The sequence below is a fragment of the Phaseolus vulgaris genome, chromosome 4, assembly GCF_000499845.2.
Source record: "Phaseolus vulgaris cultivar G19833 chromosome 4, P. vulgaris v2.0, whole genome shotgun sequence".
Lineage (NCBI taxonomy): Eukaryota > Viridiplantae > Streptophyta > Magnoliopsida > Fabales > Fabaceae > Phaseolus > Phaseolus vulgaris.
In genome coordinates, this window is record NC_023756.2 from 3,835,462 (window position 1) to 3,858,408 (window position 22,947).

General features: G+C 31.7%; 3 protein-coding genes across 6 annotated transcripts; 1 reads left to right on the plus strand and 2 right to left on the minus strand.

The window, feature by feature from the left end:
- The first annotated feature begins 1,462 nt into the window (after positions 1 to 1,462).
- On the plus strand, positions 1,463 to 3,152 carry LOC137836378 (ethylene-responsive transcription factor ERN1-like). Its single transcript, XM_068645107.1, has one exon. It carries the CDS (start codon positions 1,808 to 1,810, stop codon positions 3,020 to 3,022), a length of 1,215 nt encoding a protein of 404 aa, XP_068501208.1. The 5' UTR covers positions 1,463 to 1,807; the 3' UTR covers positions 3,023 to 3,152.
- A 1,077-nt stretch (positions 3,153 to 4,229) lies between these two features.
- Positions 4,230 to 13,752, minus strand: LOC137836930 (SNF1-related protein kinase catalytic subunit alpha KIN10-like). Of its 4 annotated transcripts, none has more exons than XM_068645728.1 (12): positions 13,594 to 13,714; positions 12,431 to 12,604; positions 9,564 to 9,765; positions 8,946 to 9,130; positions 8,673 to 8,855; positions 8,417 to 8,548; positions 7,718 to 7,903; positions 6,382 to 6,471; positions 6,228 to 6,311; positions 5,980 to 6,120; positions 5,229 to 5,468; positions 4,230 to 4,879 (listed from the first exon to the last, which is right to left on the minus strand). In XM_068645728.1, exons 2-12 carry the CDS (start codon positions 12,458 to 12,460, stop codon positions 4,766 to 4,768), a joined length of 1,587 nt encoding a protein of 528 aa, XP_068501829.1. In that variant the 5' UTR covers positions 12,461 to 12,604; positions 13,594 to 13,714; the 3' UTR covers positions 4,230 to 4,765. The 4 variants fall into 4 exon arrangements, with proteins under 4 accessions (XP_068501829.1, XP_068501828.1, XP_068501831.1 ...); XM_068645727.1 differs by having other exon boundaries at positions 12,736 to 13,710; XM_068645730.1 differs by lacking the exons at positions 12,431 to 12,604; positions 13,594 to 13,714 and adding exons at positions 9,895 to 10,169; positions 10,423 to 10,573.
- A 2,435-nt stretch (positions 13,753 to 16,187) lies between these two features.
- On the minus strand, positions 16,188 to 22,546 carry LOC137836931 (cyclin-dependent kinase C-2 C-like). The gene is made up of 9 exons (XM_068645731.1): positions 21,828 to 22,546; positions 19,694 to 19,978; positions 18,706 to 19,023; positions 18,260 to 18,487; positions 17,943 to 18,040; positions 17,614 to 17,725; positions 17,171 to 17,530; positions 16,770 to 16,824; positions 16,188 to 16,485 (listed from the first exon to the last, which is right to left on the minus strand). Exons 1-9 carry the CDS (start codon positions 22,167 to 22,169, stop codon positions 16,478 to 16,480), a joined length of 1,806 nt encoding a protein of 601 aa, XP_068501832.1. The 5' UTR covers positions 22,170 to 22,546; the 3' UTR covers positions 16,188 to 16,477.
- Between the last annotated feature and the right edge of the window lie 401 nt (positions 22,547 to 22,947).

A 22,947-nucleotide genomic window follows, 5' to 3' on the forward strand; every position in this document is an offset into this window, starting at 1 on the left:
GATTTCATGGTGGGGCATTGGGGGAATCGCATTTATTAACACTCATCAGCAATGACGAACACAAAACATCAGTTTAACTTTTTTGTGTGTTTATTATTGATTAAGGACAATGCCAGAGTCCTTGTTTTTGGATGAAAGTGACTTCTCCCACCCACTATTATTAACTTGAGTAAATGTTTGTTTAATAGTTAACAAGTATCTAACAACCATCTTGCATATCGATTCGACTAGAGATAAGGTATTTCGTAGTATATAAGTTGATGCAAACTTTATTTTATAAACTGGTTTCGTAAAGTTGAGTTAGATTTAAAGTTCACTTTTTAAAGATGGTATTAAAGTCATTTAGAACTTATCCTAGCAAAAGTTTGTTGGACTTATCATGTCACTCGCTATCGGACCGCTATCAGACCATCCACTATTAAGCCGCTATCAGATCTCTCATGTATATAGTCTCATGTACGAGTTAGCAGGTTTCGACGTGAAGGGTGTGTTGGAAATTTCATATTTTCTGAAAATAAGAACATTTCATAATATATAAGGATATGCAAATCTCACTTTATAAGTTAGTTTTGTAAGGTTGAATTACGCTTAAAATTCACTTCTTAATAAACTAAAGAAACATGGTGTGGTGTAGTGCTTTGTTAAGTGGTGTAGTGCTTTGTTAAGGAATAAGTTGGAATGAAACATTCTTCACATTCCAATGCAAAAACTTGGAAGGAATGAACGTTTTGGATTAATATTGCATTATAAACTTATGTAATATGGTTTACAGATAACTATGTAGTTTGAGGATATAGATATTATTAGTATTGTTTTCCAAATAGAGTTGATTAGCATGTATATTACTAATGTGAAACTCTAAATCTAATTAGATAACATTAACCATACTTATAAGTTTAATTACCTGAAAAGAAAGTGAACAAGTATTGATAACCTTGAATTCCTAAACAAAGGTTAGTAGTATTACCTGTACTTACCATATCTACAATGTACTTTTGTTTTTTACTCTCATTCTATTCCCTACACAAAACATACATGAGTGGATCTATAGAAAATGTTCATAAAGTATCAAAGTTGATGATGGAAAAATAAACCAAACTATATAATATGTAAGGTAAAATCCAAATATCAACTGCAGCTTGTAAAATAGTCTAGTTTCTGCTGTATAAGCACATAGGTTTCGGCTACTGAGGTTGTTTTACATGGTGTCTTTTTTGGCAGCTGAGTGTGAAGCCCTCTGTCTCACATTTCAGTTCTTGCCTTGGACAAAGTGGCAATGGAGGGTGGAATGTGAGAAGGACAAGAAAATTGTAATAAAGAAAGATCATAGATCACACAATTTTAGTTTGTAGCTTTGGATCACAGGGAAAGATTTTATGAAGTGGTAAATGACCTATTAAGGCTTGCACTGTGGCATAGAATATGCTCAAGTTCCATCATACAATACAGATCTATTTGCCCTTTGTCCAAGTCAAACAATCTTCACCAATTACAATGCCTCAGAAACCGCCAAATGTTTGGATATAGAAGCCGAAATCATAAAGAAACTAATAAGTGTGACCTGGTCAGATCTGAAACACAACTAGTTCAAAGAGACACTCATTTTTGACACATATAAAAGAAGCACAAACCAGCTAAGGCAAAGCATAGAAACCAAACTTCAGTTCCTTCTAACACTCGTCACCCTTTTAATATAAGCTTAACCAAAGTACAAAACCAAGCAAGCATAGGAGTTAGTGCTCTTGAAGAATCATCACCACCCTATAAGCCTAACCAATTCAAGAAGCAGAAAAGGTGAGAAGGGTAGATGGCAAGGAAGAGAAAGGGTGGTGAAGTAGTTGAAGAGAGAGAGATATGTGAGGGAAGCATGGCTTGGGATGAGATGATGAAACAGGCTGCAGCACTTGGAGGAGTCCAAAGAGCCAGGAAGAGGTTTGTTGGGGTGAGGCAAAGGCCATCAGGTAGATGGGTGGCTGAGATCAAAGACACCATTCAGAAGATAAGAGTGTGGTTGGGGACTTTTGACACTGCTGAGGAAGCTGCAAGAGCCTATGATGAGGCTGCTTGCTTGCTTAGAGGTGCAAACACAAGGACAAACTTCTGGCCATGTTCTCAATCCTCCACAAGTCCAGCACTTTCCTCAAAAATCACCAATCTCCTCCTTCAGAGGCTTAAAGAAAGGAACAACAACAACAACTGCTCCTCTTCCTCCACCTCCACCTCACTTCTCATCAACCACCAACATATGCAACAAGAAGTTGATGCATATGGTGATGGTTCAACACAATTCTCAATTGACCAATTCACTGATTTTCTCAATGACCCTGAAGATTATAGCGCAAGCAACAATGACTTCATCAACAACACTGCACAAATTGACTACATTACTAGTAGTTTTGAATCATGTTTGACTGAAAAAGATGGGGGGACAAAAGTGGATGTGCAATACAAAACCAACATTGTGACACCACAGACTTCAAGTAATGACAGCAACTCAGGAGTGGAGGACAGTGAAGAAGAAGGCACAGACACTAACTTTGATGTCCATGATTTTAGGTTCCTAGACAACATTGCTCCACCTAGTTACTACTCTCCTTTTGAGATGGCTGAAGAGATGGAGGAGCCTGTGGAGGCAGAGAACTATGGTGGTGATGAGCCTTCAATGCTTAGAGCTGTGATGAAGAGAATGACATATGAGAGGAAGTTCTCAGCCTCTCTCTATGCCTTCAATGGAATACCTGAATGCTTGAAGTTGAAACTTGAATCAGGAAACATGAAAGGAAGAGGAATAACTGATCAATTAACCAGCCTTCAAATGGCTTGTAGCAAAAACAGACTTAAGAAGAATGAAGAGGTGAAAGAGTACATGGAAGCAATGGATGGAAAACAGGAAGAACACCACCAACAAACAACAACTGACATGGATTCTTCTAGTGTTGATGGGGAACTGTTACTTTGGAATTCACTAGATCTTCCTCCAATTTGCTTTGTTAACTTGCTAGAAAACGGTTCATTCAATTAGCAATATCATTCATTTTATGTAACATTAGACTTTGTAGTAAGCATGAAGTAACATCTTCTTCTGCTATAGTTTCTGATTTTATTCATAATTGTTAGTATCAATGAGTAACATTGAATTTCAACCTGTAACAGAAGCCATTATTGACAATGAATTTGAGATTAGTTTTTTAATGGAAGAGATGTGGAAGTTGAGATATGCAATTTTTTTTAAAAAGTAATTTAGTTTGTTATATATATATATATATATATATATATATATATGTGTGTGTGTGTGTGTTGTATATGGCCTTTCTTTATAGCCTTAATAATTGTAAATACTGGCCAATTAATAATATAAGCAGCATTTATCAATGAAAAAGTATGCTTTAAATTAAGAGTATAATCTTATTAAATACAATGATAACCGGAATAACTTAATTCTATACATATTTTAAATTTATAATATTATTAATTAAATGGGGTTTATCATTTATTATTACAAAAAAAATAATTAAATTTAAAAACAAAAATAATTAATCATTATATTAACTAAATTAGATAACTAATTTAGTCTCTTAAATTAGTTTTTATTTAATAATTTTATATAAACTTTTGGAAGTATTATATTTTCTATAAAGGTGACAACTATTGTATAAGTTTTTATTGTAATTATAAAAATAAGAAACAAATTTTATATATAAAAAATATTTAGATTATATATATATATATATATATATATTATTGAGTGTTTTTATTTATTCTCTTTTATAAACATGGAAAATATTTTAAAGTTGTTAGTTTGTCTTAAATGAATTTAAACTAAAGTGTCTTTTAAGAAAGTGACGAAATGTTTTAAATAGATTTTTTTTTTTTTATTTTAGATAGACGAGTTAGAATTTTTTTATATTTGAATAACTTTGTTTAAATAAATCTTAATTTTTAATTTATATAATTCATAATGTGTGGTTGTCCATGTTATATCAACTATCCGTGTTACATGACATATGTTAGAAATGAAAATTATAGAAATCACTATATCCGTCATCTTTATAATTATATTAGAACCATGTTAAAATTATTAATATCCAAAAAATACATTTTGAATTGAAAACTTCATTATCGTCCGTATCCAATACATGTCGAAATACAGAGACAAGGAAAGTTTCATAACTAAGATGTCTCAACATGGAAATGCAACCCAACATGAAGGTGGAAAAGATAGAAAGGGATGCGGAAAAGGATAATGTAATCAAGATAGGAATACATAAGACAAGGATGAAGCAGCCTGATTAATCATAACTAACTAAGACTGCCCGAAAAATAAGGTTTACAGAACAGAGATTCTAAAATACATAAACTATGATTTGTGAAATAACATGCATCCATAAAAGGAGCACAATTGAGTAGGGAAGCGGGGAGAAAATGCTTATCTGCAAACTCATGTTCGATGCAGCCTAGGCAAACAACCCCTCGGCTTCCCAGCAACACACATAAGCAGTCAATTACAACACCAAGTTCAATACAATAAACAGATCTCCCTGTTGGAGCCAAATGCTTTCATTGAAATCTTAAGGATTTCACGGGAAAGAGAAAATTTAGGAGCAAATGCCTTGTGTAAGTTGCCTCAATCATGATAACCCAAAAAAACTGGGGTTATGCTAAAAAGTTCCGAGAGATAGATATACCCATCATACTGAAAGGGCACTGGTATGTACAATGTAAGCTTATTCACATGCAACATCCTTAGTGACTTGTGAGCTTCACGCTAGAGTACACGAAGCTGTGAAAGGAAAGCAGCACAGAGATCCAAGAAAAGAAACTGGGGGCCCTGGACCCTTTGAAGATCAAGGAGATACTTCTCCTCACGAGCTTTGTAAAGCTGCCAAAGAAATTATCAGAGGTTCAGAATGTTCGAGTAAAAAAAATGACAATAGTAGTATCCAATAACGACAGAAGAACAAGTATACAATAAAATATCATTTGCCAAATTATGGATTACTAGCATACTAATAACCATTGCAATGAAAGGATTATTATATTGTAAACCCAAAGAACAAGTCAAATTTTCTAATATTAAAAACAAAGGAGGTAGGAGGAAGGGAAATAGTCGGAAGTTTACGGAGCTAAGGCTCTAAAAAAACAATGCAAAAAACACCCTCCAACCTTGTAAATAAACATCCCATTCAAATCCAAGCACAATAGATATTATGGTTGTCAAGATAAATTACCTGCACTTCAAACTTTACCACATTTGACTTAGAAACAGCCTCATCTTCAATGATGTTGGAATCATTTCCAAAGTAATGATTACTATGCACAGAATTGTTAATCATTCCTTCATGATTACCAGGAATGCTAGCAACCCATCTGCACTTCATGTTATAGTGTCCAATCTTCTTCCAACAAACATTTAATTCTTGCAGAGCTTTAAGGACCTCAGTCATTATTTCACGTGGTTGCGCTCGAGACTGTCACAATTTAACAAACATAACCAACAAAAACCTCAATCACAAGTAACTACCAAACAAGTACATCAGAAGTTCAATATTTCTTATAGCTAGCAACTATTAATAATGGACAATGCTAGCAATTTAGTAGCACACTACTATTGATTGAAATTTCTTTAAAGGGAAAAAAAGTTGAGTCTCAGTATTTTTATATTTTATGACTCACTTACGATTTTGTAATTTCCAATAAATTTAAACTAATAATGGAGAATGTATTAGAAAGTGTGTTGCTAGAACTCATTAAAAATGAGAATTTGCAAACAAGTTGCACACATAAACACCTTCAATCAACAAATTTGATGTCTCACTCACAAGATAGATGGAACCAGTTCAGGACAATTGACATAATTATTTCGTTAAACTAGGAACCATCTTGGTGATAGTAGTACAAATTAAATACACTAAGCATGGAAAATAAACTTGTTATTGAATCAGGTTCAGTATGAAACAGCTAATAGGTAAAATATAGCACCTGAAGACCAAGGGCCCATTTTCTCTCAGCAGGGAACTGTTGCCGCAATCCTACTCCCTGATAATCCATATACCCAGTGCTGTGGTGTCCAACAACTGGAGGAGCAACTTCACTGGAGTGGACCCGGTTGAAACCAGAATCCTATGCAGTCACATTAAAAGAATAACTAATGAGCCTATCCTGTTTTAAAAAGACACCAACGTAATATCTAGAATAGAAAACCTCCAATGATTATACCACAAACCCACCATTGTCTCTTGAAATTCAGCTCCAAGATAACCACTAAACACACGAAACCGGTTGTCGAATAACAAATAGTATGTTACAGTACCCTGAAATTCATAGACAGAAATAAGAGATGATCTGGCAGGTACACTTGAGGTGAAAATGAAGATCGCAAACCTTGTTTTGTATTCTATTCGCAAGAGATTCAACCAATTGATTTCTGTCAAATCCCATATTAACCACTTCTTGAATAACCTCCTCGTCGATCTACAAAACCATAATATTCGTTGATTTTCCTTTCTTTGATTGATTACATATCAAGTAACAAACAATCAGCAATATTTACGTGTTTGATGTTGAACTATAAAAAAAATAGACACAAAACCCACTGAAACATTCAGTATGCTATAGAAATGCAAAAAGAAACAAAAACCATAAAGGTATATCGTGATAGAATATTAAGTTATGGGCTAAAATTAGATGACCTAAGAGTTGGGTTGGGACAATTATTGCATTTGAACACGGTCCAAAGCTACATGTGATCCAAATACTTCATTCCAGAAGGCAAAGGAATGCAAAAGGAAAGGGAATTATGCTGAATTGGCAATTTGATTAGGAGAGTAGTAGGAATATAGGAAAGATGTGAGGCAAGCAAGGGTAATTGTCAGTTGTTTTTTTTACAGAAATAGAGATAGATTTCTTGAAGGACCTGAGGCACTGGTTGTAACCTTAAAAGAGAATAGCTTTCTTGCAGGACCTGAGGCCTTTGTTGTGACCTTAAAATAGCTTTGGCTCAATTCTTTACAATTCAATAACACTCATACACTGGTTTCTGTTATTGGGAATCCTAACAGATGGCTTGTAAATTTACTCGACGCTTATATCTAACCACTTTGATATAAAGGTGGTATATTTTGACAAAATAAAATTAACAGATAAAGGTGCAAGCAGACCAATTTCACGAACTAAAGGTCATTTTTAAAAAGGAAAATGAAATTGACAAATCTAAAGAAACACAATTGTTTGGCCTCGGCTTACACGATTCAGCAAATGCCTCATTTTACTTCACCTCCAATACCACTGAATTAAAGTAACTTTAACGACTAACAATAGCATGGTTCCAAACACATTGACAAAAACATACAGCTTTTTCCACCAATATTTTGGCAAGTGACAATCATGTAGAGTTAAATATACAAAAATACTATTTATCTAACAGAGTAATAGAATAAAACCTCTGATTTTGTAAAACTGAATGACATTTGTCACATTAGCAAAGTGGTTATTTGTGTTACATATATTGAGTTTAGTCCCACATCAGTGAAGGCTGCTTTACATGCTTCATGATTGTCTTATATAAATTGTATCTCTCATTTTGAGAAATTAGAAAAGGGATAACAGAATTGGTATTTTTCAGATAAAAAATTTCTTTGTTTTTCTTTAGATCTAAGTTTTCTTTAGTATGGACCATAACTTAATAAAAATGAATCCCAAAATCCAGTAAAATCCAAACCTTTTTGGCTTGTTGCAGTGTATCTGGTGGTGGCACTGCTAAATAACGTGGCAGACGAACTTGGAACCATGGGTGTTGACGTATCTCAGGTATGGTCATCCTCTTCATGGGATCCACCACAAGCATCCTTGGTATCAATTCTCTAGCACCAGGTGATAGATGACTAGGAAGAGTGTATATCCCACCCTACAAGAAATGGTAATTAGTAAGGTATGCATCAGAAGCAAAACTAAATCTGTTTACAGATAGATAACATCATTTAGTGTAGGAATATACAATGGATAAATCCAAAACCATCATCACATTTTAACATACAAGATTGAACAAACTAAATGAAATAATATAAATATTGTTTTAGTGGGTCACCAAGAATTATCTACTGTTGCAGGTTAGTAATGCCTTTATTAAAGATTATAAAGATAATTTACTGATTTTCCGTGTAGTCTTTCATAACTACCAGAGTTACTGAAAATCAACTTATTTTTTTGCAACATAGAGGAACAATATTAACCTTCCTTTAAACAAAGACAGCTAAAGATATAATAAGTATTGACCTAAAAGGTATTAAGCCATTCTAGATTTGTCATAATCTCCATCAGCAACAATGCCAGAAAATAACTTGATATGACAGTGGCAGGAAATTTCACTCAGTCTTTTGAAAACCATATACAGAAAAAGGAAAATTGAGAACAATATTACCTTTATTTTTTTAAAGAGATTGGGAATGTTTTCATCATCAAAAGGAAGAGTGCCACAGAGAAGGGCATATAAAATTACACCACAGCTCCAGACATCTACTTCAGGTCCAGCATACAATTTCCCAGAGATAACCTATGAAAAACAGTTTAACCTCTGATAGATTAACCACAAAAGGATGTAAATGTAAATTCTCAAAAATAGTGGTGTAGTAATAATATTAATATCCTATTCAATTACAATCCAATTATTTACAAACCTCTGGAGCTGCATAGTTAGGGCTTCCGCAACTTGTCTTAAGAAAGTGACCATCACGCATGATATTGCTCAAGCCAAAATCAGCAATCTTGATATTAAATTTGGAGTCCAAAAGTAAATTCTCAGGCTTCAGGTCTCTATGAACCACCATATTCCTGTGACAGTACTCCACACCAGAAATTATCTGCTTCCATAGTTCCAGAAGACAAACTAGATTAAATAATCAGTGACAAGCATAAATTTCTGGAGCACACAAAAATATAACAAATTACACCTGCTGAAAAAAATGGCGGGCTTCATCCTCTTGCAACCTACCCTTCTCGACTATGTAATCAAAGAGCTCTCCAGATTTCACATATTCCATAACAACATATATGTCTGTTGAGGTTTCTATGACCTCATAAAGTCGAATAATGTGATGATGCATAAACAATCTTAAAATTTTGATTTCCCTTCTAACTGCAACAAATTGGAGAAGAAAAAAAAAACGTTGTAACTTGTAAGCATATTCAACCATTTGCTAGTTACCAGTAGCAATCATGCAAAATGTGAAAACCATAAGTAAAGTGATTCAGCTAGGTAGCATATTTAACTCCTAACCCACCCCCTAGAGTCAACATCTACTCAATCTTCAAGATTTCAACCAACTCAAATTGGCTGGAGTTAAGGCAGCTATGGATCACAACAATTAAGGAAATTTTCAACATTATCCAACCACAACATAGTGGTATCAAACATGAAGAATTTCAAAACTAATGATATAGCAATGCAGCTATACATGTACATATATACATAAACTTGACTGAAAAGTATAGGAAGACTGAAAACAATGAAAATCAGGTCCCACAGTTAGATAAACAGTAAATATTATATGTGTGCAAATGACTCAGACCTTTTTCTTCCATTTCCATACTTCTTATCTTGTGGCGGTTAAGGATCTTTATAGCAACTTTATGACCAGTCAGTACATGCTCTGCAATTTTCACCTTCCCAAAGGATCCAATGCCAAGTGTTTTCCCCAACTTATAATTTGGTAGAAACATGTCCACACTTCCACCGCCACTACGGCCAGTTGATCTGTCCATTTTTATAATCTAGAGACAAATTCAGAAAGAAACATGAGAAATCAGACACACAAAAGTATACAATAGCAGAAGCACAAATGAAAATTAGATTGAAGACTCCATCACACATCAAATGAAACAAAAATACTGGTATCATACTTGAAATGTTCAACAATTCCGAGAGTTTTTGTTATAGTTGTGCAAATCCAATTGGCATAACAAGCATAGCTTTACAATGAGTTAGTAAAACTTCACCAGGGTGATGGAGGTTAAGGGAAAGAAAGGAAGGTTACTTCTCACACCCACAAAGAAAGGAAGCAAAAGATGGCCTCCTCCTATGCATTCGAAACCTTGATCAATGGTAATCAAAATTTTGACATACAATTAATAGAGTCCCAATGTATGAGATGTGTATTCAAGACCTTATATGCAGCCTGGAATTCAAGAAATCAGAATCACGATATCTAATTAAAGAGTTTCCACAATGACATTAAAATCAACACCGAGTACTGTTTCATTTATTGTTGAAATTTAAAAATATTAAATAATATTTCTGCCAACACTGTTTCCTGGAATTTTTAGCGGCGAACCAAAACTAAGCGCCTAGCAGTGCGTGGAGTAGATTCTACTTCCAGAATCAGTGAGGTTGGTCGTCGCTTGGAGAGACACTCTAGATCTGAAGGTTACCTGAGAAAACTGCGACAGCGAAGCGTACAATAGATATTCCACCGGAGACTAAGAGCAGCAGAGCGAGATCAACCCACTCTAATACCAACTTGAGATAGATAAAAGAGACTATAGTGAGAGTCTTATGTTCTCATATTTATATTGATAGTTCTGATACAATGAGTACAAAGAAGAGCAAAGATAAAAAAATCAGAACTAGAGTTCTAGGTACAGACAGAGATAGGTAGAACATATAGTAGTTTTCCAGTATAACTACATATTACCTATATTTAATAGGTATTCTAACAATATTATTAATATCCCACATTGATTAAGGGTATGGCTAATGTCATCTTACAAGCTTTGTACAATCCTCACCTGACAAGCAAGTTGTTTTTATGTAGGGTTAAGTTAACCTCTAAAACCAAATTTTAATATGATATCATAGCCTAACATATATCTATTATAGGACCACCCTAATTATCTATTCCACAAATGTCTATTTCTAGTCCCGAAGGGGAATTGTTATTGGGTGACCCACATTTGTCCACACTTCAAGTGTCTAGTCTTGTGTCAGAGAAGGTATGTTGACTAGGGATGGCAACGGGACGGTCCGAGTTTGACTATTCCATCCCCATCCCCAACCCTGAAGTAAAAAGTCCATTCTAATCCACATCCCATATTCAACGGGTATGAATTATTTATCTCATCATCATCGGGGAGCAAGTATACTTGTACCCAGTGTTTTCATTGTCAAAAGAATACACATTTTCTTTTCTCCATTGTCAAACATCAAGAAAGAAATTATAATGGTATAAATATTAAAAGAGAGTATAAAACAACCGTTGATCAAGGTTAAATAATTATAGAAAAGAGTAAAAATGATCAAATGTATGACCTAGAGTTATGTTACAAAACTAAGGACCAAAGAAAAACTAATATAAGGTTTTTAGGTTATCTAATAAATTAAAAATGTTTAGTAATTTAAGACAAGGAGGAGTCTGAGGACAGGGATGGGTATTGAGATGGGTATGGAGACAGGGCGGATATGTACATACCAGTCCCTGTCCCCAATTGAAAAAATTGGGTATTACCCATACTCGTACCCAATCAAAGCATGGATTACCCATCAAAATCAGGACAGGTTCAAACAATACCCGCAAAGACAGATTCATTTGTCATCCCTAATGTTGACTCTCACTCCCATTGACAAGATATATGGCAAAAGTAATCCTTATAAGGTGTGTCCAGTCTTCAACTTACAAATTGGTTTTTGTATGATTAAGTTAGATCCTAAACTCAAATTCTAGTAAATATGAAATCAGCTATATTTTTTCCCCTGATAATTTCCTTTCTTTTATAGATAAATGGACAGAACCTAGAAATATCAACCAATCCATGGAAAGGCACATTGCTAAAAACTTTGAGGCCAGCCATCAAAATGGGTCAGCCCAGCTTACTAGTTAGGCACCCTATCTTCAATGAAGTGTATCACTAATGCCTTATACGTGCCTTTTCTAGTGCAAGTAAGGCACTTGCATTTAGCACCTACGTATTAGATCTGTTTCCAAATAATTGTCGTTTTAAGGTTTTGCAAAGGATTAAGAAAGTTGCAAATATTTAGAATTTTAAGAAAAAAATAAGTTCCTTTTTACTACATTACGTTCCCATTTCATAAATGTTCTCATTCCATATTAAAATACCAAAAAAAATACAAGGATAAGTTGAAAAAACTAATTAGTGAAAAACCCGAAAAGTATTTTGAAATGATAGAGTAATTGATAGCCATAAATAACATAGCATGCTCAATCATCTAAATCTTACACTGAAGAAGTGATAAATAGTCTAAATAAATTACTAGTTGTCACCGTCGAGTGTTTGGGACTCTAAACAGCAAGCAATGCAGGCGTAGACTAAAAAAATAGCAATGAGGCTGCACTGATTTCATGGAAAACAGCTGATTAATTGCCAGCATTTGGTATACAACTAAGGAAAGGATATAATTTTTCTGCCATTTAGTTTCACTTACCATAGAAGTGTTGACAAAGGAAAACAACATAACATATGCGCCATAAGGCACATCGAACTTGGTGAGGTGGCAGAATGGATTGGCGCCTCATGTTAATTGAGGTACTGCCCAGCCAATGCCTATGGCCCCTTCGGCAATCCCTTTTGGTCCATCCACAGCGCACCCTACCAGTAGCTGTAAAAAAAAGCTCAAAATGTACAGCCTTCTAAAATGCTAACTTCGATGCTAATTTGGACAAAATAAAATCAACAAAACTGTCCGAATTTTGACGCCATACTTCTATTAGACAAGCAACCTATTGGTACCTTTCTTCCGTTACACATACGAGCTAGTTCAGTGAGGTGGCAGATTGGATCGCGATTCCTCATTACTGCTTATTGAGATGCTGCCCCAGCCCACACCCGTGGCACCTTTAGCAAGCCTTGTCGGCTCACACACCCTACTAGCAGCTGTTAAAAAACACTCCAAATATCCAGACATCTAACGAATTGTCAGGTCTTCGACAATCTTTCTTACGTCACACGCAAGCCAATGGCACCTCTCTCCTGCTAGACATACAATGCAACCTACTGCCACCTACCTCTCTTCTGTTAGACAGGCAATGCAACCTGCTGGTGCCTCTCAGGTCAAGGCACCAAAAAAATCAAAACCCCTCAGGACCTCAAGTCAACCTCAATCAAAAGAAAAACTCTTCTCAAAAACCTACTTCCTTATACCTCTTATACCTCATATCTCAATCAAATCCACTTTCCAGTTTCCACCAAACACAACAATTTTTTTTCTCAATTGTTCTACACTAGCATCAAATCAAAGCAATCCAGCATTCAACAGTTGCGAAATGTGGCAACACACCATACCCTAATCCCCTTGGTTTGAAGAAATTCCCAACGAAAACACACAATCAGGCAAGCAAAATGTATCCAAAGCGACGCATAACAACAAACACCACGAACTCAATCAAAAAATGGGGAAAAAAAACATCAGAGAAGTTGAATCGGAGAGATTGAAAAGGAAAGGGGAAACGGAGGAAGCGAGAGAGAAGAGAAAAGGGGAATGGATGAATGAATGTGGGGGAATGCAGAGAGAGAGAGAGAGGAGAATTGAGATCGGAGAAAGCAATGAGAGGAGAAAAAGAGGAATTGAAAGGGAGAAGGCACACTCACCGAAGAGGAAGCGAAGGTTAGAGTGATGGATTGTGAAGGAAGATAAAAGAGAGCATTGTTTGCGCTGTTGTTCGTTGCTGCGACGCTGCGTTTCTCTTACCTTCGCCACGCAATTCCTCTCTTTCTCTCTTTCCTTTTGCTTTAATTCTCCATAATATTAACTATTTCTGTTTTTTTTCTCAAAATAAAAAATAAAATAATGTAAATATACATATGTTTTTTAAGAAATTTATAAGCTTAAATATTTTTTAATAATTCAAAATATTTTATTTTTATTTAAATAAAATTTACTGTCAATAAAATAACATTATCTTTATTTGTATTTTTTAGCTTTCAACATTTTTTTTCAAATTCTTAATTAACTGGCTCTTAAAAAAAGAAATTCATTGACAAGTTTAAAAAAAATCAAAAGAGAAGACATGAAAAAAATAAAAAAAATCGGATGACGACAAAAATAAATAGTTTATTTGTAGGATAATAATGTGCATTATGGTACAACTTTAAAACACATTGCACAAGAGTCTATTGAGTCTATTTGTTCTATGAGAGTTTTCCTTTGTTCATTTTATTTGAGGAGTCTATTTGTTCTATGAGAGTTTTCCTTTGTTCATTTTATTTAAGATAAATTTGTTTTATGTATCTCAAGTGTTTGAATAAATTGATTCATGGATTCCATTTTGTCTTTTCTCTGCGTTAGTTAGAAGAGTTCTGTTTTGGTAGATTTTGGAGTAAGTTCTGTTTTAAGGTTTTTTTTTAATGTTTTTGGTTGTTAAAGAAATTTCATTCTTGAAGCTAGAGTTCCTTACATATTTTTCTAGATTGGTTTATTTTGATATAATTTCATGTTGTTTTTCATTTTATATGGGGTATAAATTTTGTTTTCATGTTGATATTTACATTTTTTTTTCTTCTCTTCTTAATAATATTGTCATATAAGTGGAAGAAAATGTGAAACTTTATAGTTTTTTTTGTTTGGTTGGTGTGTTTCATTGTTCAAGACAAAAAAATGTTTGGATGGTGTACTTCTTACATACTTTTCTGAGTTTATTTATCATGATATAAATTCATTCTATTTTTATTTAATATGAAAGAATAAAATTTGTTTTCATGATACTTATAGTCTATTGTGCTTATGATGCTAGTAATGTTGTCATATATGTTGAAAAAAAGGTGAAACATTAGGGTTTTTTTTGTTTGGTTAATGTGTTTTATTCTTGAAGACTAAAAAGGTTTCTTGTTGTGCCTCTTACATGCTTTTCTATATTTGTTTATTCTCATAAGTGTACATTTTTTGTTGTTAGGAATGTTTATATGGTAATCATTTGCTTTGCTTTACACTATGTTTCGTGCACGATAAACAATTTTTATGTATTTTATGATTATAATTGAAGCTTGAACTAAATGATTTCATTTCTATGATTATGATATCTTTTGGGGTTTATATTCTTAATATAAGTTTATAATGATTTTTTTATAAAATCAATATAAGTTGATTCATATTTGAAAGCAAGTTTATTGATGTTTCTCCGTGTATTTTTCAATCAATTATTTTGTCAAGTTTATATAATAAAAAATAATAATTTATGATTTTGAAAAGTTATATCATAAAATTAAGTATGATTGGAAATTCATTCTAAAAAATAAACATTATAAAAAAATCACTAAATAACAATTAATTTTAAAAATAAAAATAATTAGTTATTATATTAATTAAGTTAGATATTATTTTACAAACTAAAAAATTATTGATATCTAAAGTAATTTTTATTATTAACAAAAATTTATAGTATTTTTAGAGTGGTATTTAACATTAGTTAGTAGCTAAAACATTAAGTTTAGAAACTGTTTTCTAACTTTTTATTAATGATAGAAATTATTTTAGATACCAATAATTTTTTAATTTATAAAATAATATTTAATTTAGTCAATATAAAAATTAATTATTTGTTGTCACTAAAATTATTTGTTATTTAATTATTTTATTGTAGTAAAGAGATAAATATATAGAATAATTAAGTCAATATTTATTAGTAAAAGGTAAATTAATCATAAAGTCTTAATTTTTTTTCTTATACATTTGACTAAAAAATTTCTTATTTATGTTGTGTTTTTTTAAATATCAGTAGAATATATTTACTATTATTTTTCTTTCATTACCACTAAGGCATGAAAGCTTGACTTGAGAAGAAATTTCTTTCTCAATTTTTTTTTCTTTTAATATAGGTAATATTAAAAGATATTTCATCAATGGTATCTATATACTAATAATGTAAATGACTTTATAATAGCATGATTCATTTTATATTACAAAATATTTCAATATAAAACATGTTTTTTTTTTACTTTGTGTGATTTTCAAAATTAAGAATAATTATATAAGTCATCACATTAAAAAAAAGGCTGAAATAGGAATGCTAGTTTGTACTTCATGTCCAAAACAAAATACATGTAAACAAATTTGTTAAGACATTATTTTTTTTATTTATTGTTGATTATGTCAACCAAATGAATTTTCTAAGAACGCAAGCTATGTTAGACTATTTTTTATATAGTTTTTTTTTTCTTAAAACAAATCTTAGACTTAGAGAAAATTTGCATGTGTGGGAAAAGTGAAATTTTAAATGATAAAAATAAAACATTATTGTAGTGTATCATCTTCTATTTTTTTTTCTTTGTTCCATGTATATATTGTAATGAATGTTAATGATCGAAGAGTATGAACAATTAACTATTGTGATCAAAAGGAGGGAAATGTCACCAAGATACAAAGAGAGATTAAGTAAAAAATTAAAATGGTTCAAATGTCCCTACTAATGTTCATCAATAGCGTTTTGTTAGTCACCCTTGTAATGATGAAGATTACACCATTTTCTCAATCCTTGCCTCATTTATCTGTAAACAACAAATTCATCAATAAGTATTCATCATTAGTTCACTCGTAATGTTATTTAGACAATATAAGTTTTTATTCACCTCAAATACAAAACATGTTTTGATTACTTTACTTTTAATTGTGTTATATAGATAGCTCATATAACAATTTGTACAACATTACTATTTTAGACAATTTAGATTTATTTTTTCTTCTTTAACTTTCTTTGTTGTCCAATTTATTATACAAATTATTTTACACATAACGTTTGTCTTTTCTCTAATATATGAATATATTTATTTACCTCTTCCAAACCTTGATTTACGAATTGCACGTTGTGCATCAAGTTCCCTTCGGCCCTGTACAATGTTAAATGTAAAATATAAATTAATTTAATACAAATAAAATACACAAGTATTTAGGTATCGCATTAAAGTTCATTATCTACAAGAAAAAAAATGTCACAAAAGAAGTTAACATCTAATTTACAAGACAATTATAATATTATACGATGTAATAATTTCTAGTGATATGTATCTTTATATGTCATGTGTTAGTTTTCACAAGTCACACTAAAACTTATGTTAGTTTGTGTTAGCAACTAGTGAGACCATGAGTTTAATTTAACAATAGTGATAAATTTGTAGGTATTGTGACTTAATATTCTAAAACATTTACTTATATTTGCTTGAGCATAATGTTTACCTGAGCATTCATCAATTCAGCAGGATCAAAATCCATTGAAACCCTTTGGTTAGTTAAATCATATGTTCCTTTGGCAAAGTTTGGATCTAGTGCACTAATTTTGCTTCTTGAGCCATCTGATAGAGTTGATGATGCATCTTGTTTTCTTCTTTTTACCCATGTATAATCATTGTTAGAACCTGGGACTTGTAGTGGCACACTATATCCATTACCATTGACAACATTCATCATTTGGGAAGTCTCAGACATAGTATCCAATGCAGACTTTGTATGCTCTTTGTACATGCCTCCTCCTTTTCCTCTTGTAAGATGTGTTTTGCCATCATCTCTATGACCATTTTGAGAAATGTTTTGCATGTTCTTCAGAGGAGAAAGTAAGATAAGTATTGCAAAAAATAATGATATTTAAGTAATGTAGTAACATTCCATTGAAAAATAAGTACCTCTTTTGAACTTGATTTACCCAAATTGTTTTGATCTTGCATAAGTCTAGAGACTCGTCTTTGTTGTCTTCTTGATGTTGCAACCTCTCTCATTTTACCTTCAATCTTTTTCCTAAGAGTAAGGATCAAGAGTTAGTTCCAAAAATAAGAGAAAAATGTATTTTGTTTAATTGAAAGCACATTTTTCAAGATACTAAAAAGTAACATTACAACACCATGTGACTTAATTAATGGTAAAACTCCAACTCTCAATGCATACAATAAATTCAATTATATAAATAATTATATCTGACAATATTCTATAAACAATAAATATCATAATAGTGTACCTGGATGAGTCTTCTTGAACTTTTACATCCATTTCTTTGCTAGGTGAATATTTTGGCAAGTTTGATGGGTTACAAGGGTATGGCCTGACACTAAAATACTATAAAGAATACACAATGATTATAAATCCAAGTTAGTTATACTTAGTTGGTCAACATTAAACAAACATCCTAATAAGTTAACATTTCTAGCAATACAAATATGAAGTCATGTGCATAAAACATCAACTATATATTACGGTATAAGATTATAAATAAGATTTTTTCTAAAAATGAAGAATACGTAATACAAAAATATTACAAATCAATGAAATTTTTACCTCAGACATTAAGGCAGAGGAGGAAGTTCCTCGGTTACTTGCGTCAATGGATAATAAAGTCTCAAGTAGGTCTATAGCAGATGCAGGAAAATCTGCACATCTTTCTCGAAGAGAGCTTTCATAATTTGTTTGAGGCTTGAACATGGTTGCATGAGGAAGTTTAGTCTTTTTCCAGAACTCCTCAGGTGGAGAACCACATAATTTAAAAATTTTGTGTAATTGTTCAACCTATACATTTAAGAAGTACATATACATGTCAAACTATAAAAGTAAATGTAAGATTTGTGTTATTTTTATAATTATATGGTTTCTTAGGAAACATTTGCTAGCACATTCAAGTCATGAAAATTTATTTTCAACAAAAAAATTCAAACTAAACAAAATGTGTGCATGTTCACATAGGTAGGTAGAAGTTATACATAACATGCATCAATTATGAAAATTACCTCGGTTCTCCCCTTAAGGATAGGCTTCCCAAGAAAAAGTTCTGCAAATACACAACCAACACTCCATAGATCCACTGACACTCCATAGCTAGTTGATCCCATCAATAGTTCAGGAGGACGATACCACAAAGTCACAACACGACTTGTCAAAGGATGTTTATTATCTGTACTGATTGTATTTGCTAATCCAAAATCTCCTATCTTGAGAACACCTTCATTGTTCAATAAGATATTTGATACCTTGATGTCCCTATGCATAATACCACGCATATGACAATGCTCCAGTCCACTTAAAAGTTGCCTCATATAACACTTTATCTATGGGAAGGAAACATCACATGTGAATGTAACATTAAATATATATAAGTGAGCTAACTAACTTTTGAATACCCAAAATAAAGGTGAAAGTAAACTAAATAAACAAAGGATCATAAACAAAGTTTTATTGCAGAACATGAATTTCAAGTGCATAATTTGAACTTCCTTTTTGTTGGGCTTCACTCATCTCCACTCACTTTATCGTATAACACTTCCTTTAGACAATGTTAATTGTTGGGTTCCTCGAGCATATGTACTAGGGAGAGTTGATATCTAACCTAAGAGATATGAATATGATGAGTCTTTAACCATTAACCAACCCATATATAAGAGACATTAACACCACCTTCAACCTAAAACTTTAAGACATTAGGTTTGTGGGTCTTTCTCCTTTTATATATATATATATATATATATATATATATATATATATATATATATATACTACTCACCTCACCCATCTTCACTCAATGTGAAACTCCATACTCTACACTTGAATTCCTCACACTTTTATATGCTAAATGTACTTCTAAAGAAATATATACTTTATATAAGTTTAATTCTAAACATATTTTTACAAGAAGAGTAACAATAATCCAAACTTGCACTAAGTCTTGTCTAATATACACAATGAATAATAAGATTTATTACAAATAAGATGTTAACAAACCTGTGATTCAGTGAACACTATGTCAGAACGTGACACTAGGCCAGCAAGATCATGCTCCATGTACTCAAATACAAGATATATGCTATTTGATAGACGAGAAGTGATTATACCCTCCAATTTCATGATGTTTGGGTGATCAAGCCTACGAAGGATCGTTATTTCTCTTGCCATAAACCTAATGCTCTCAGGTTGAAAATTGTCAAAGCGAACCTTTTTCAAAGCAAACATCTTTCCGGTTTCAACTTCACGAGCTCGAAACACACTACTATATGTACCTTGACCAATCTATACAAATAAAAACATTTAAAAATATATATTTATCATTAAATCAAAATTTATTTATTAAGAATAAGAAGATGATATACTCATTGTCATTTAAATAATATCTTTTAGCTTTTCCTCAAACTATGTTTGAGATCTCAAAATTGAAAAACAAAATTTTACAAATTTAGCTCACTTTTAATTAAATGTATAATTACATAACTTTAGTATTTAAATAAAATAATTTCATGAGTGATAATAATTCTACATTTTAAATTATCGTGTATCAAAAATATTGATATTTCTAAAATAGTTTAACACAATGATCAAATTGTAAGTATGAAAAAAATAGCAAAAGAGAAAAACAAAATTTAAAATATAATTACTCTAAAAACATAATAACATTTCTTATACAATAGACTAGTACAATGACAAACATTACAACTTTAACCATTAAAGATAAAAATTCAAATTCAAAAGTCAATCTTTACTTTAATACTAATACTAATATGGAGGTGTCACCTTTAGTAATTTTATAAATAACAATACATAACCAAAAAATACATATTACCGATAAAATAGTTATTAGTTAAATTATATTAATTTCAAAATAATATATCATTAAAAGGAAGAAAAAACGAGAAAGAAATTGAAGGGAAATTTTAAATGTCAACATAAATTTTTTTATGATTAAAGTACTCTACTTTATTTAGTTTTAATATTACCTTTTTCTAGTAATTGTAGTAAACAATAATATTATTCTTTTATTAAAATTGAATTTCATTTTAATAATGTTAATGTAAAATGTTATAAGAAATGTCAATATTAAAAGTTTGAGCTTGATAACTTTTACAATAAATATAACATAAAATGTTACAATAAATTATGTTTAATTAATGAAAAAGAAAAAAAAAAGGGAAAACAAAATTTATTTATCTTTGGTGGTAGACAAAAGGAAAAGGAAAGAAAAGTTTACTTTGAGTAAAGTTTTTTTTTTTTCAAAATTGTTTTCTTGAACAATTCTTATTTAATTATAAATTAATTTACAATCTAAAGTTTACTAAATACGAAAATTGTTTTCAAACATTTTAAAAGTAATAAAAGTATAAAAAAATTGTTTTCCTTTTCATTTCTCAATGGCAAATGTGTATTTCAATATAAAGCTTAGAACCCATATCACTTCTTAATGAGTTGTGTCATAATAACTGAACTTTTTTAAACTAAAAACAAGAATAAAAATATGACAAAAATATTATCACTTATCAAACAAGTCTATTTATTTATTTCATAACCCATTTTTGAAAATGAAAACAAAACTCATTTTTAATTGTTTTTCTTCTTTCCACTCTCTTTTTAATTTATATATCAAACTTTATCCTCTTGGATACTTTTCTTCTATCTTACCAAGCATCCGTACTCTAAAGACTTCAACAAAAAGACAATTTTTTTTCAATTTGTATTTTTCATAAATAAATTTAAATATAAATTTACATATTAACTTTTGAATTGGATTCCAATTACATTTATATATAATTTATTATAATTTTTACATTAACTTATATTAAGTAGATTATTCATATAAAATACATCTATATTTACTTAATAATTAAATATATTCTTATTAAATACATTTTTTTAATAATTCTTTTTTAATACGGTAACATTGTTGTTCATTGAAATATCAAGTTACATTAATAATGTCTCATATAAATTTTTTTATAAATATATATTATTTTGTTTATATTAATTTTTATTAAGAAAAAACATAATATTTTATTAAAAGAGAGAAAAAAACACTTTTTTTCTACATAAAACAACAAGTTTAAGGAATGAAACAGAGCAAGAAGAACATAAACAGTATCTCTGTGATTACCTTTTCTAACTTCTGAAAAGAATCGGCTTTGAGAGGAACCCACCCTTGAATGGCTTCTGCTGCAACAGCAGTGAGCCAAGGAGGCCAACCAACAGCATTTTGTTCTGCTTCAACACTCCTCTGTGCCAACCCAACCCTCAAGTTAAAAGCCCCATTACTCTTCTTTGAACTATTTTTCTTGAACTTGTTGTTCCTCTCATTGTCCAAATTTGCTTTGGAATCCAAAATCTTCAATCCGGAACGGCCCCTGCTGGAGGATCGATTCGTCTCTGAAACCTCCACCCTTGTTGGGGATGGAGAATAAGCTTTGGCAACCACACTTTTGGAGCTGATGCAACCCATTTTCGATCAAGAAGACGATGAAGAAGAAGAGAATGGACGATGGCGAATGTAGGGGAGAATTTCCCCTACATCAACACCCTCCAATGTGGTTGCAACACCCAGAGCAAAGGAGTTCAGAGGAGAGGGAGATGAGAAAAACCCAGAAAGCAGGGCATTTGGAATTGCGAGAAAAACAATGGCTTCCTTCCACCTCTGTTTTTTTCTTCTCTCTTCTTCCTCTGGTTTTTCCTTCCTCCCCTGTTTTTCCTCTGTCCCTGTTGTGTGAAATTGAATGCAGCCCTTTGGGTTTTCCCAGAAGGGTGTGCGAGACGCACAAGGAAAAATGGTGGCTTTGTTGTGGAATAGAACAAGGGAATGAACAACCCCCTCCATCCCCCAATTTTTCTCTCTGTTTTCCATTGCTTTCGGGAGGAATAAGGGGTTGAAGGAATTTTAAGCGCAAAAGCAGAGCATTAGAAACTTGTGGGTAAGAATTGACTCATGCATTTTTTTGTTGTTGAAAACTATAGAAAAAAATATGTGATGTGATGTCATAGTTTGGATTTAGAGGGTGTAATCCAAGTCTTTTTTTTATCAATGCAATATAGAAAGTAAATTCTTTGTTGAATATGAAGTATAATAGAGATGTATAATATTTAAATATTAATAATATCAATATACTAACAACAATTGCTTTTCAATTATTCATTAAACAATACAAAATGGATTAGTTAAAGTCCTCAAATAATATTTCTAAGTTTATTGAAAACAAAAAAATTAGAAAAACCCTTTTTTCCAT